Raw genomic sequence first — 15,033 nt, forward strand, 5'->3', positions numbered from 1 at the left:
AGTTCCATCTTCACATCCATCATTCACGCACTGGATGCTAAAATGGGGGCAAAAAATTGGAAAATAATGCTGCTACGTGACAGTTGTCCAGTATGCCCTGACAATCTGCAGCTCAGAAATATTGAGTTAGTGTTACTGCCTCCAAATTGACGAGTGAGTGTCAACTGTCTGAGCTGGGAATCATCCATTCATTTAAATGGAAATATAGAAAAATTCTTGTCCAGTAGGCCATATTTATGCACGATAATGACATGGACCCAAAATCTAAGACTATAACACTTTTGTGTGCTATGCATTATGTAGCCAAAGCATGGATGGATGTGACTTGTTTAACTATTTCTAACCCTTTTACGAAAGCAGGATTTAAGTTCACAGAAAACACACAGGAACCACTGGAAGATGATTTGTCTGAGCCTATAGAGCCTTCTGTAATAGGCACATCGTTTATGTTTTCAAGGGTATGTCAGTGTTGATGCTTCAGCCATCACTTCAGAGGTGCCAACATTTTGAAGAAGGAAAGAAAGAGATGATTGGTGAAAACGATGATGAAAATGGTGGCCAAAAACCAGTTGTGTTGTACTGAGCAGTAGAGAATCTATGGAAGCTATTGGCATTTTGAGGCAGTACATTGGTGGTGCATCAGGTGATGATAATGTGTTTCATGCTTTCTACACTCTGGAGAAAGTAGAGCTAATTATTATTAGAAAGAAATGAAAACAATTAATTACTTCAGATTTTATAAATAGGTAACATTTAAATCAAAATCCTTCAACCTTCTTCCTTCCCCCTCAACGCTTCTTCTTGAAGGAGCCACAGGCTCAGAAAGTTTGCCTCATTAAAACCTTCTTTTATATGTGTGTTCTGCTGCTGCTGCAGCTGCTTGGTGAGTAGATTGTTTATCTATCCAATATAAAGAGGCTAATCTTAGAAGCCAGACTAAGAAAAGGCAAACCTAAGTTTCTAGCATTTGTAGACCTAGAGAAAGCTTTTGACAATGTTGACTGGAATACACTCTTTTAAATTCTGAAGGTGGCAGGGGTAAAATACAGGGAGCGAAAGGCTATTTACAATTTGTACAGAAACCAGATGGCAGTTATAAGAGTCGAGGGACATGAAAGGGAAGCAGTGGTTGGGAAAGGAGTGAGACAGGGTTGTAGCCTGTCCCCGATGTTATTCAATCTGTGTATTGAGCAAGCAGTAAAGGAAACAAAAGAAAAATTCGGAGTAGCTACTAAAATCCACGGAGAAGAAATAAAATCTTTGAGGTTTGCCAATGACATTGTAATTCTGTCAGAGACAGCAAAGGACTTGGAAGAGCAACTGGACGGAATGGCCAGTGTCTTGAAAGGAGGATATAAGATGAACATCAACAAAATCAAAACAAGGATAATGGACTGTAGTCAAGTTAACTCAGGTGATGCTGAGGGAATTAGATTAGGAAATGAGACTCTTAAAGTAGTAAAGGAGTTTTGCTATTTGGGGAGCAAAACAACTGATGATGGTCGAAGTAGAGAGGATATAAAATGTAGACTGGCAATGGCAAGGAAAGCGTTTCTGAAAGTATTTGTGTGGAGTGTAGCCATGTATGGAAGTGAAACGTGGACGATAAATAGTTTGGACAAGAAGAGAATATAAGCTTTCGAAATGTGGAGCTACAGAAGAATGCTGAAGATTAGATGGGTAGATCACATAACTAATGAAGAGGTATTGAATAGAATTGGGAAGAAGAGGAGTTTGTGGCGCAACTTGACTAGAAGAAGGGATCGGTTGGTAGAACATGTTCTGAGGCATCAAGGGATCACCAGTTTAGTATTGGAGGGCAGCGTGGAGGGTAAAAATCGTAGAGGGAGACCAAGAGATGAATACACTAAGCAGATTCAGAAGGATGTAGGCTGCAGTACCTACCGGGAGATGAAGCAGCTTGCACAGGATAGAGTAGCAATGGAGAGCTGCATCAAACCAGTCTCAGGTCTGAAGACCACAACAACAACGAGAATGACAGTAAGAGTAATTTATTCATTTTAGTTTCTTGTGTATTCTTTGCTTTTCTAAATTTTTTACTTTTTGGTGTCAGTCCACTGAAAAGTGTAAAAAGGGTGTTTGCCTGCATGGCACGATACAATTTTCTAAATACATATCACCTTTCGAATTTTTCTCACTTCCAGTAACTCCTATAAAGTTTATCCTTTCATGAATTAATATGTTTGAAGTTTCTTATTATTTATAAGAAATATTTTCACAATAACATGGCAATAATCTCATTTCATCAGGATTTGTGCATGTAACACTGAATATGCATTCACTGCAACATTTTGTAAGTGAATGAAATGGCCATTTTGAACACAGGAAGCAGCTCAGCCATCAATAGGCATATAAACAAGAGTTAGAATATTTCTAATCTATCAGATGAATCTTCCTTCAAAAATAACAGACAACACACATACCTGCACATATATACTGTCACTGCTGACTACATTGTGCTGGCACTCCAAATTGACTGAGGTAAGGGCTGGGCAAGGGTAGGAAACAGTTACAGGGAAGGCAAGATGGAAGGGTGGCCGATGGATACAACAAGGACATGGGAAAGGACTGTGGCACTGGTGAGCTCACTCTAGCGTAGGCGGGAGGACTTGTGTGCGGCATGCAGTGAAATGGATTGGGAACGGGAGATAGAAGAGAAAAAGAGGTAACCGATGGAGAGGAAGGTGTGAGTGCAGAATGACTGAAATTGGGAGTGGGGCAGAAGGTACTGGAGACTGAAGCTAGGTGAATTACAGAATCGAATGATGTGTTGCCAGGAGTTTACTATCTAAGTAGTTGAGAGAAGATGATATTGGGGGAAGTTTTTCTATTATGTCTGAGATTATTTCAATATAAACTTGAATATAAATTGTAATGAACTGTTATGGCAACTAGTCAAAGTTACAAGCAACAAACTAAACAAAACTGTAGTACCCATCCATCATGTCTTCCACCCTTAAACACTAATTTTTTCTTCTCACTTCTTCTACAGCATTTATAACACTCTCTATAATGCTTATAATCATTTCAAAGGCCATTATAGAAAAGACAATGCTGCATTCATTTCATATTTGACATCCTACTGACTCAGATCATAATTCTGTAGTCATAGGATTTGAGGTAACATATTAGAAATGTATACTGTTCATGCTTTATGTTTCTTTCTAAAACTCTTCCCTTATTGGAAATATTAAAAATAACAGTTAACTGTAGAGATTAATGCAGCTAAGTTCAGCAATAGATTAACAAAAAAGGCAATCTACTACTGTGGGGAATCTTTCAATACAAATGCAAGCAAGTTAAATCAATCAGCATAAAACATATAGGACAGAGTTCTTCATTGGAGAAAATATGGCACTGAAGCTTTTGACTATCTGTTATGATAATATGACATGGAATATACATTCAATGCAACATTTTTCAAGTGAATGAAATAGCCATTATGAAACTATGAAGGTAATAGTTTCTTCATACTTACTGCAATAAAAATACTAGCACAGCTGTATAACAATATTAACAGTGAAGTGCATGAATCTAATTTCAAAAGAACATCTCTATAGCCACCGTTAGGAGAAGAGAAAACACAACATTAGATAATAATCTTTTCCCCTATATTTAGCATAGAGACAAAGAAACCAAAGGAATCACACAGTTTGGGAATGGAGAGTACAGAAGGATGGACAAGCGAAGATAAAGAGAAAGGGGTATGAATCAGGGGGAACTTGGTTGAAATAACAAGCAACACCAAGGAGTAAGACGAGTTATATTGCATTTGAAAATTTCCCTTTCAACATCCAAGATGTTCCATGTTAGTGACACATGCACATAAATTATGAATGTAGTTCTACCTGGCCGTCACGACTAGTCTGCACCCGCCGGTTTTCATTGAAAGGGTTGAGCAGGTGCCTGGTTGCCTGGAATGGCACATTAGCTCTCTTCAGCCATTCAACAGGCAATGGCTGCCCCATATTGGGGCCACCAAGTTCATGAATCTCTGGTAGTGGCTGACAGTCACCAGAGGGATCTGCAGGGGCTCCTGTTCGAGGTGGATCAACAGGTCTTGTACCCAACAATCGTGCATACCCTTGAAAATGACCACTCCCCTGGACGCTGAACACCAGAATGACACGCTTGCCCTCCTGTAAAATACAAGGTTGCACTGCATCATACAGAACTAAAAGATGCAGGTAACATAAGTGTCTTGTCCCTCACAGTTCCTCGTAGACACAGCCACTATGTCCATGATTACACAGTGAAATAGAAAGAAAATACCCACAGTTTCACCACACACACTGCAGAAGTCCAGTTCAGTTGTGAAAAGGTAGCCACTCAGTGACAGCACCTAATAATCTTTCCTTCAAATACAGTATATAAATATTTTCTAGGAAGCATTTGTTACATGGTGACACTAATCTGTGAAAGATACATCTATTCAATTGGCTTGGAATTTATATGGATATACATTCCTGATGGATGAAGGAGGAAGCTTTTCCTCTCATTCAAAACTTCACATCAATATCGTGCCACAAAAGTGAGGAAGAATTTAATAGGATGAGGCTTTTCAGGATTCGCAGACCCTAAATTCACAGGTAGCAATTGTGAGAAGGAAGGAAAGCAAACATGAAGGTATAAATGCCCGAGTGAAAAGTAAGATGGGTTTAAAAAAAACTAGAAGTGAAAGATTAATATAGTCACAAAATAGAAAGAAAAACTGGAAAAGGGGGGGGGGGGGGGGGGTGGAAGAAAAAGTGGGAGGAGATGATGAAAAAATACAATTATAAAAACTGTCTTATAGGAGAAATGGGACACAGACATATGTCCCGATACACCTGGATGATTCAGAGATACAATTTTTTCCCAGTGATGACAGCAAAAATTACAAATGCATAGAGAACATACTCAAAATTGTGCAGAGTTTTCCTACAGTGATCATTCTAGAATAAAGTTTGTTTCGCAATCTAAATAAAGATATAGAGAAGTGACACTGTTTTTACGTATTCCACAGAGTTTTTTGCAATCAATAATGAAATTAAGAATTTTACAGCTTCTGTATTTACCTGATTGTAAGACGAGGTTTTTTACAAAACTCACCATTCGAAAAATATTATGTCTTATATTTGCAGATTAAACTGCTGCTGCTGAGGCCAAAGTTTTTATATTGATTAACGGATTACTATTGGATTCATCTTACAATTCCAGATGAAGCTTTGGCTACTGAGGTTTTGTGGTGGTGGTGGTTGTGGTTAGTGTTTAACGTCCCGTCGACAACGAGGTCATTAGAGACGGAGCGCAAGCTCGGGTTAGGGAAGGATTGGGAAGGAAATCGGCCGTGCCCTTTCAAAGGAACCATCCCGGCATTTGCCTGAAACGATTTAGGGAAATCACGGAAAACCTAAATCAGGATGGCGGGAGACGGGATTGAACCGTCGTCCTTCCGAATGCGAGTCCAGTGTGCTAACCACTGCGCCACCTCGCTCGGTTACTGAGGTTTTGTACATCATTTTGAACAGCCCTGAAGTGTAGGGCAAATCAAACAATACTTGCATTTGAATAGGTTCGATATTTCCCGAAATGCTGAAGCACTCAATACAGTATTGACCTTGTTCGAACAATCATGGGACATTTGACTCAGAGTGACAGTGCAAGAGATAAGCGAGAAACTATGAACTAGCCATTGCAACAATCTAATGCACTGCTTAAAAATTCACAATTTTGTGGAACACATGAGGACATAACACTAAATTCTATAAACTCACAAACTTTTGTTGTATCTGAACAGGTATGCAATAAAAGTTCACATACATGTGTGGATACTGTACACTAAATACATTTGTGATGGTTTTTAAGTAAAGGTTCAAAGGTGAAAATCTTGTCCTTCAGAAACCACCTCTTGATTCTGAACCAAGTCAATATTTTATTTCATCACGAGAAACTAGTGATTTACCAAGTGGGTTACAAATGAGAAATTTAGTCACTGTACATGTATCAGAATACTGGAGAGACTCGCTACCAGCTTTTAAACAGCTTTCAAACAAGATGATGACATTCAGATAAAACAAGAAGGAAAATAATCCAGAATGAAAGGACTAACAAATGAAATAAATTGTATTAAACTGACTGTAATTGCTGTCTCGAGAATAAATTACAACATAAAGACACAGTACGAACAGGTATCACTAGATCACGGGATGAGCGAAAGTTTAAGAACTGCGATCGTTTGTTTACATATTAGTTGCTACTATTACATATGACCTGCACCCTAGAAGATGTTGCTGTGCATATTTCACTGTTGCTCCAGGACAGCACTACGGAAAGTTGGAAGGGGAACAGTGATCCAGCTTGGTTTATAGCTACGATCAGTGTGAGGAGGGGAGTTTGAGCAGGAAGAAACTTTGTTATGCAGCCTACCATGGGAATGTATACTATAGCTTGTAATAACATTTACCACGTTTAAACTAGATTTTGCTTGAATCCATATGCACTCAGAATCGAACTGACTTTAAAATTGGACAGGTATTCAACAATAGCTTACATTTCTGCAGGAGACACTAAAAGTCTTGATGGGGGCCAGTGGCGTATTTATGTGTTTCATGCAGCAATGTTGTCGACACTGACCATGAGGTGTGATGGGAACGATTGGGGATGTATAAGTTGCTGGTTTCACAAAACCAATGAGAGAGCAGCAGGCAGATGATATGTTAGGAAGCAAGAGACATTGTAACATTCTCATGTCAGAATGGAGGCAAAATCTGCTGTGTGTTAAGAAAAATAGGCTGCTGTTCTCATATCCCATAGTAGCCACAACCTCAGAAATTGCAACATATTCAGAAGGATAGCCAAATATTGGTGACAACAGAGATATAAGTTTCACGGATGTGCTGTAAGGATGATGATGATAAAAAATAGTGGTACAACAGACGACAGACTAAGTAAACAAAAAAAGGGAGTGAACACAAAAATTGGTGTAAGCAATTCCTTTTTGTTAATTTTATTTCTCCCTGTATTATCAAAATGTAGACAATCAATAAATAGCATAAATGTAGAATGGGTGTAACTCACCATATAGCGGAGATGCCGAGTCATGATAGGCACAACAAAAAGATTCACACAATTATAGGTTTCGGTCATTAAGACCTTTATCAACAATAGGCATAACACACACACACGCACATACACACTCACGCAAATGCAACTCGCACACATGTCTGCAGTCTCAGGCAACTGAAACCACACTGCCTGAGACTGTAGATGTGTGTGCGAGCTGCATTTGTGTGTGTGTGTGTGTGTGTGTGTGCGTGTGTGTGTGTGTGTGTGTGTGTGTGTGTGTGTGTGTGTGTGTGTGTGTGCGTGCGTGCGTGTCCTGTTGACAAAGGCCTTAATGGCCAAAAGCTATAATCATGTGAATCTTTTTGTTGTGCCTATCGTGACTCAGCATCTCCACTATATGGTGAGTAGCAAGTTTCCACCTCTAATATTGTATATTCCATCCTGGATTTTCCATTGTTTGATAGAATGGTTGTAATGTAATGTCGACTTTTTAGACAGATCCCTTGTATTTTTGATTAGTCAGAATATGTTAAAAATAAATTTTTCTCAAGGAGATTCTTGAAGAAAAAAAAAAAAAAAAAGGGGGGTTACCTTATATTCAGGGTCATCTCATATTCGGGTAAATGTGGTATTTCAGCAGCAACACTGGCAGTAGCTCCTAATGCTGCCTCAACAAGAGCAATAGGAAACATTAAAAATAACAACTAGAGGGCCTTCATCAACTGTTGGATTGCCATTAGAGCAGCAGCAGTCAGTGGGACATCCATTTCACTACAATTTGCTTCACTCAGTGACTCAAATAAACAACTGGGCTCTTACATTCACCACCTCACACGGTACTTTAATATTTTCATGTTAATACTTCCAGACAATTGACTACCTTTCTTCCAGTTCTGTATAGTTGCAGACACTTTCAGCTTGGTAAAAAATCGCTGTCTAGACCAATCCTACCCCTCTGCCACATGATGAGATTTGTGGGCTGTTTCAGTTATTAATATAAAGAACAAGATCTTGTGGTGTCGACATGTTTGTAGTTCCTTCAACAACCTGAACAGCTGAAGCAGCCATATCTTATCTGGATAACCAGTCTGCAGGTCTTGGCTGCATGTGTAATTTCAATTGTGACAATTTTACATGTGAAAAATCATATTCTGGTTCTCAGATGCAGCCTGCTGGTCGTGTTCCTTCCAGATGTGCAAGGAGATACTGAGACACACACACCTTAAATTAAACAAAGTATTCTCTACTGCTCAAGTTTAATTTTCACAAGCAGAGTGACAAATTAATTAAGAACATGAAGTTTTTGTTACTGCTGATTCACCAATTCAACAACCACCATCTGCAAATTTCTTTTCTGAGATCACAGTGATTCTCTTGCCACATTACACATGTGTACCTTGTAATAGTAAACAACTCAGGGAATTTCGAACCCTTATGGATGAATCACTGTAGAAGCAGATGTATATAATATGGGCTCCTTGCCCTAATGTGCAAAAATTAACAAACATACTTTGTATTAGTGACTTCAAGCAGTTTGGGTCTTCTATCAAAGACTTTGTCCATTCTTCCCTTCTAAAGATCCACAACTCATTCACAAGTAGTAGTCTCAGAGGTGGGATCAACTTGTTGAAACAACTTATACACTTGTGTAGGTTAGACTTGCAGGCAGCACTTTCTGCAGCCATTCACCCTTGGTGGGCCTTTGTTTGTACAAGTAAATGGATTTTAAAAAAATCACAAGATTGACTAGAGCATTAAAAGTAGCACTAATTTCAAAACAGCACTGTAGTGTACCAATTAAACCATTTATCTCATATGCTGAAGTTTGCATTTTTTTATGGTGCTCATCATAAGCTCACTGGACAAAAAATTAATCACCCGAGTGTGCATGCACAGATGAATCAATAAGCCTTTACACATGGTGGCGCGACTGAGTTTTACACTTGAGCATAATGGAGTAGCAATCAGTGAGACATTTATGTTTCAAGCAGATGTTATAGTTAACATGGGCAAATACAAGCATGTGACAGATTGGCAAAAAGGGGCGATCCTGTTTTGCTATACACATGGCCATATGCTGCGTGAAGTTGCTGGATTTGTTGGTGTTTCACAGAAAACTGTTCAACCTGTCTGAAAGCAATGGTGTAGCACACAGGGCCACCAACCATGATGCCAGAACTGTGGTTGCAATAGATCCTGACTGAGAGGGACTAGTGATACATTTCACAGCTTGTGAATTGAAATCACTTCCCAACCCAACATAAATGGATGCAGGAAACGAATAACGCCCATCCCAATCTGTTAGAAAGAACATTTCAACAGAAACTGCATGCCATGAACATTTGGCGTCTGTTACCTCGCAAGAGGCCATTGTTCACACAGGCACAAAAAGCTGCGCATCTTCAATGGGATAGAAACAATTGGACATGGACAGTAGCTGACTGGCAGAACGTAATGTGCTCTGACAAATCATGTTCTTGCCTATACAGTAGAACATTACTTGTCCAACCTTCGGTTAACCATCCCCTCAGATTATCTGACCATCTGTCTGCATTCCACGCCTAACAGTGTGCCAGCATTGATAGGGGGATTTACTCCTGTCACCAAAACTATCCATCTGAGTCATGCTCCTCATGAATGCTCAGGTGACAAGACTACTGCACTGCCAGAATGTTCACTTTACTGTACTCTTTAATCTGCTGTTTTATCTGCGGGCTTTTTAAATTTATTATCATGTTGTTGTTGTTGTTGTTGTTGTTGTTGTTGTGTTCTTCAGGCCAGAGACTGGTTTGATGCAGCTCTCCATGCTACTCTATCCTGTGCAAGCTTCTTCATCTCCCAGTACCTACTGCAGCCTACATTCTTCTGAATCTGCTTAGTGTATTCATCTCTTGGTCTCCCTCTACGATTTTTACCCTCCACGCTGCCCTCCAATCCTAAAATGGTGATCCCTCGATGTCTCAGAACATGTCCTACCCACCGATCCCTTCTTCTAGTCAAGTTGTGCCACAAGCTCCTCTTCTCTCCAATTCTATTCAATACTTCCTCATTAATTATGTGATCTACCCATCTAATCTTCAGCATTCTTCTGTAGCACCACATTTCGAAAGCTTCTATTCTCTTCTTGTCCAAACTATTTATCGTCCACGTTTCACTTCCATACATGGCTACACTCCATAGAAATCCATTCAGAAACGACTTCCTGACACTTAAATCTATACTCGATGTTAACAAATATCTCTTCTTCAGAAACGCTTTCCTTGCCATTGCCAGTCTACATTTTATATCCTCTCTACTTCGACCATCATCAGTTATTTTGCTCCTCAAATAGCAAAACTCATTTACTACTTTAAGCATGTCACTTCCTAATCTAATTCCCTCAGCATCACCCGAGTTAACTTGACTACATTCCATTATCCTCGTTTTGCTTTTGTTAATGTTCATCTTATATCCTCCTTTCAAGACACTGTCCATTCCGTTCAATTGCTCTTCCATGTCATTTGCTGTCTCTGACAGAATTACAATGACATCAGCGAACCTCAAAGTATTTATTTCTTCTCCATGGATTTTAATTCCTACAGCGAATTTTTCTTTTGTTTCCTTTACTGCTTGCTCAATATACAGATTGAATAACATTGGGGATAAGCCAAACCCTGTCTCACTCCCTTCCCAACCACTGTTTCCCTTTCGTGCCCCTCGACTATTTATAACTGCCATCTGGTTTCTGTACAAATTGTAAATAGCCTTTCCCTCCCTAAATTTTACCCTGCCACCTGCAGAATTTAAAAGAGAGTATTCCAGCCAACATTGTCAAAAGCTTTCTCTAAGTCTACAAATGCTAGAAACATAGGTTTGCCTTTCCTTTATCTATTTTCTAAGATAAGTCCTAGGGTCAGTATTGCCTCCAGTGTTCCAACATTTCTACGGAATCCAAACTGATCTTCCCCGATGTCGGCTTCCACCAGTTTTTCCATTCGCCTGTAAAGAATTCGTGTTAGTATTTTGCAGCCATGGCTTATTAAACTGATAGTTCGGAAATTTTCACATCTATCGACACCTGCTTTCTTTGGGATTGGAATTATTATATTCTTCTTGAAGTCTGAGGGTATTTCGCCTGTCTCATAAATTTTGCTCACCAGATGGTAGAGTTTAGTCAGGACTGGCTGTCAGTAGTCTATTCCCGGGGCCTTGTTTCAACTTAGGTCTTTCAGTGCTCTGTCAAAGTCTTCACACACTATCATACCTCCTATTTCATCTTCATCTACATCCTCTTCCATTTCCATAATTTTGTCCTCAAGTACATTGCCCTTGTACAGACACTCTATCCACTCCTTCCACCTTTCTGCTTTCCCTTCTTTGCTTAGAACTGGGTTTCCATCTGAGCTCTTGATATTCATAGAAGTGGTTTTCTTTTCTCGAAAGGTCTTTTTAGTTTTCCTGTAGGCAATATCTATCTTACCCCTACTGAGATAAGCCTCTACATCCTTACATTTGTCCTCTAGCCATCCCTGCTCAGCCATTTTGCACTTCCTGTCGATCTCATTTTTGAGACGTTTGTATCCTTTTTTGCCTGCTTCATTTACTGCATTTTTATATTATCTCCTTTCATCAATTAAATTCAATATTTCTTCTGTTACCCAAGGATTTCTACTAGCCCTCGTCTTTTTACCTACTTGATCCTCTGCTGCCTTCACTATTTCATCTCTCAAAGCTACCCATTCTTCTTCTACTGTATTTCTTTCTCCCATTCCTGTCAATCGTTCCCTGATGTTCTCCCTGAAACTCTCTACAACCTCTGGTTCCGTCAGTTTATCAAGATCCCATCTCCTTAAATTCCCACCTTTAGGCAGTTCCTTCAGTTTTAATCTATAGTTCATAACCAATAGATTGCGGTCACAGTCCACATCTGCCCCTGGAAATGTCTTACAATTTAGAACCAGGTTCCTAAATCTCTGTCTTACCATTATATAATCTCTCTGAAACCTTCGAGTATCTCCAAGCTTCTTCCATGTATACAACCTCCTTTTATGATTCTTGAACCAAGTGTTAGCTATGATTAAGTTATGCTCTGTGCAAAATTCTACCAGGCGGCTTCCTCTTTCGTTTATTACCCCCATTCCATATTCACCTACTACTTTTCCTTCTCTTCCTTTTCCTACTATCGAGTTCCAGTCACCCTTGACCATTAAATTTTCGTCCCCCTTCACTATCTGAATAATTTCTTTTATCCCATCATACATTTCATCAATTTCTTTGTCATCTGCGGAGCTAGTTGGCATATAAACTTGTACTATTGTGGTAGGCATGGGCTTCATGTCTATCTTGGCCACAATAATGTGTTCACTATGCTGTTTGTAGTAGCTTACCAGCATTCCTATTTTTTTATTCATTTTTAAACTTACGCTTGCATTACCCCTATTTGATTTTGTATTTATAACCCTGTATTCACCTGACCAGAAGTGTTGTTCCTCCTACCACCAAACTTCACTAATTTCCACTATTATCTAACTTTAACCTATCCATTTCCTTTTTTAAATTTTCTAAACTACCTGCCCAATTAAGGGATCTTAACATTCCACGGTCCGATCTGTAGAACGCCAGTTTTCTTTCTATTGATAACGATGTCCTCCTGAGTAGACCCCACCCGGAGATCCGAATGGGGGACTATTTTACTCCCGGAATATTTTACCCAAGAGGACGCCATCACCATTTAACCATACAGTAAAGCTGCATACCCTCGGGAAAAATTACGGCTGTAGTTTCCCCTTACTTTCAGCTGTTCACAGTACCTGCACAGAAAGGCTGTTTTGGTTAGTGTTACAAGGCCAGATCAGTCAATCGTCCAGACTGTTGCCCTGCAACTACTGAAAAGACTGCTGCCCCTCTTCAGGAACCACACGGCTGTCTGGCTTCTCAGCAGATACCCCTCCGTTGTGGTTGCACCTATGGTACGGCTATCTGTATCGTTAAGTCATGAAAGCCTCCCCACCAACGGCAAGGTCCATGGTTCATGGGGGGGATTTATTACCATATTTCTTTTAATATTAAAGTTGCAGTGTAACTTTATACAGTTCATTAAGCTGTGATTGAGAAATGTAAGGGATTCTGAAAGACAAAAAGTTGCTACAAATCAAAAAAGGAAATGTGTTCTGTGCACAATCAAACAGATACTAGGTGTTCTGCAAAGATTTGATCCAGGTGAGTCATTTACTAACTTAGCCTCTGAAATGGGTACTGTTGTGACAACCGATAAATACTGGATAAAGAATTGAAATGATCTTGAAGCAATTCGTTAACTGTAGATGGCAAAAATGTTGTAAAAACTAGAAAAGCACTGAAAAAGCCTAAATGTGAGCTCTTGGATGACGCTCTGTGGGTCTGGTTTTGTCAGGAAAAATGAAAGGGGATCCCACTTTCCGGCCGTATCATAAAAGAAAAAGCTTTTCAGTTGCATAAAAAATGGGGAGGGGAGACAAATTACCGAGTTACAAGCAAGTGAAGTTTGGTTTCACCAATGGAAAAATTGTCATGGCATTAAGCAAGTTGTTATTTCATGTGAAAAACTTTCTGCTGTTGAAGATTCAGGTAGAGGGTTTGTCGAAAACTTTGAAAAAATGGTCACAGAAAATAAACTGTTAGTTGACCAATTATACAATACTGATAAGATGGGGCTAAACTATAAAATGCTCCCTCAAAAATCCTTTGGCTCAAAGAATGAAACAGATACAGGTACCACATTAGGAGAGGACAAGCTGACCAGTGCAACATGCAGCAATGCAAGTGGTAATTGTAAATTGGCATTGACTGTAATTGGCAAATCTAAGAAACCAAGATTCTTCAAAAACATAAACATGTCAGCACTTGCTGTTTATTACAATGTTCAAAAAAGTGTTTCAACAAATGGTAATTTTTTTAAAGAATTATTTTTATGCCTTTGTTTTGGATGTCTTTTTGCCCCTTATGTGATTTCAGTAATCCAACCAATGGACCAGGGAGTTACTGAGTGGATAAAATGACATAAAAGGAGGAAAAATGTCAGTGGTTTGTTACAGAAAATAGAAGAGGGTTGTGATCTTTTGGAAGCAATTGCTCAAGCGTGGGCAGAACTTAAGAAAACTATTCTACAAAAATAATGGAAGAAGATTTGTCCTAGCCTAAACCAAGAGTAAGAACTACCAGGAACTAATGGTCAGACACTGCAGATTTAGTCACTGATCTGCAAACTCTTCAGAATGATATCCAGCCTGCTGATGTAGAGGAATGGTTAGCATGAGGTGGCACTGTTGCTGTTACCAATGAAGAGCATGAAGATTATCAGATCACCAATCTTGTTTTGCAACCTTATATGTTGAGCAAGAGGTGTCAGATGTTGAAGGAAAGAAAGAGGATGAAAACATCAGCCACTCTGCAGCAAAGGATGCATTCGAGATTGTGCTCATATTTTTGGAACAACAGCCAACTGCTACAACCATAGACATATTGTGGGCAAAGAAGTGATATGAAGCATCTGCAACGACAAGGTTTAAGAAAGTGAAACAAAGATAACATTTTATTCTTTTTTAAATAAATTTTCAGTCTGTAATTTTGTTTTCATTTCTCTTTATTAGAAACTTTACTTGATTTTTATTTATTAGGTCATTTTGAGTTCCGTAAATGACTTATTTCATTCTCCTCTGACTACCGAACCTTTTTGGCACATCAACCCCCACCTGGTCCCAGAAGCGCCATTTAATCAAGGTTCTATTGTATTCAAATGATGCACATCATTGAGTGCACTGAAGGCTGAATGAAGCATTTCATCCTGAATATGTGCAAGGTCAGGTTCAAGCCGGAGTTGGGTCTGTGATGCTTTTTGGAGGCGTTTTGCTGAACAAGCTCTCTATGTTAACCAGTAACATGAACCAGAAAATTTACTTTATCATGTTTACTTGACTTTCAGTCAACATCTGTATGATGAGTACGCTA

General features: G+C 39.2%; 1 protein-coding gene across 1 annotated transcript in view; it reads right to left on the reverse strand.

Annotated features, from left to right (window-relative positions):
• The window catches only part of LOC124805079 (3'-5' RNA helicase YTHDC2-like), a 306,102-nt gene that overhangs the window by 8,592 nt on the left and 282,477 nt on the right, over nt 1-15,033 (reverse strand). Inside the window, exon 23 of the mRNA XM_047265510.1 lies at nt 3,870-4,160. Within this exon, the coding sequence (XP_047121466.1) occupies nt 3,870-4,160 (291 nt within the window). The remainder of the gene's footprint in view (nt 1-3,869; nt 4,161-15,033) is intronic.

This window comes from Schistocerca piceifrons, chromosome 7, assembly GCF_021461385.2.
Source record: "Schistocerca piceifrons isolate TAMUIC-IGC-003096 chromosome 7, iqSchPice1.1, whole genome shotgun sequence".
In the NCBI taxonomy this organism is placed as follows: Eukaryota; Metazoa; Arthropoda; class Insecta; order Orthoptera; family Acrididae; genus Schistocerca; species Schistocerca piceifrons.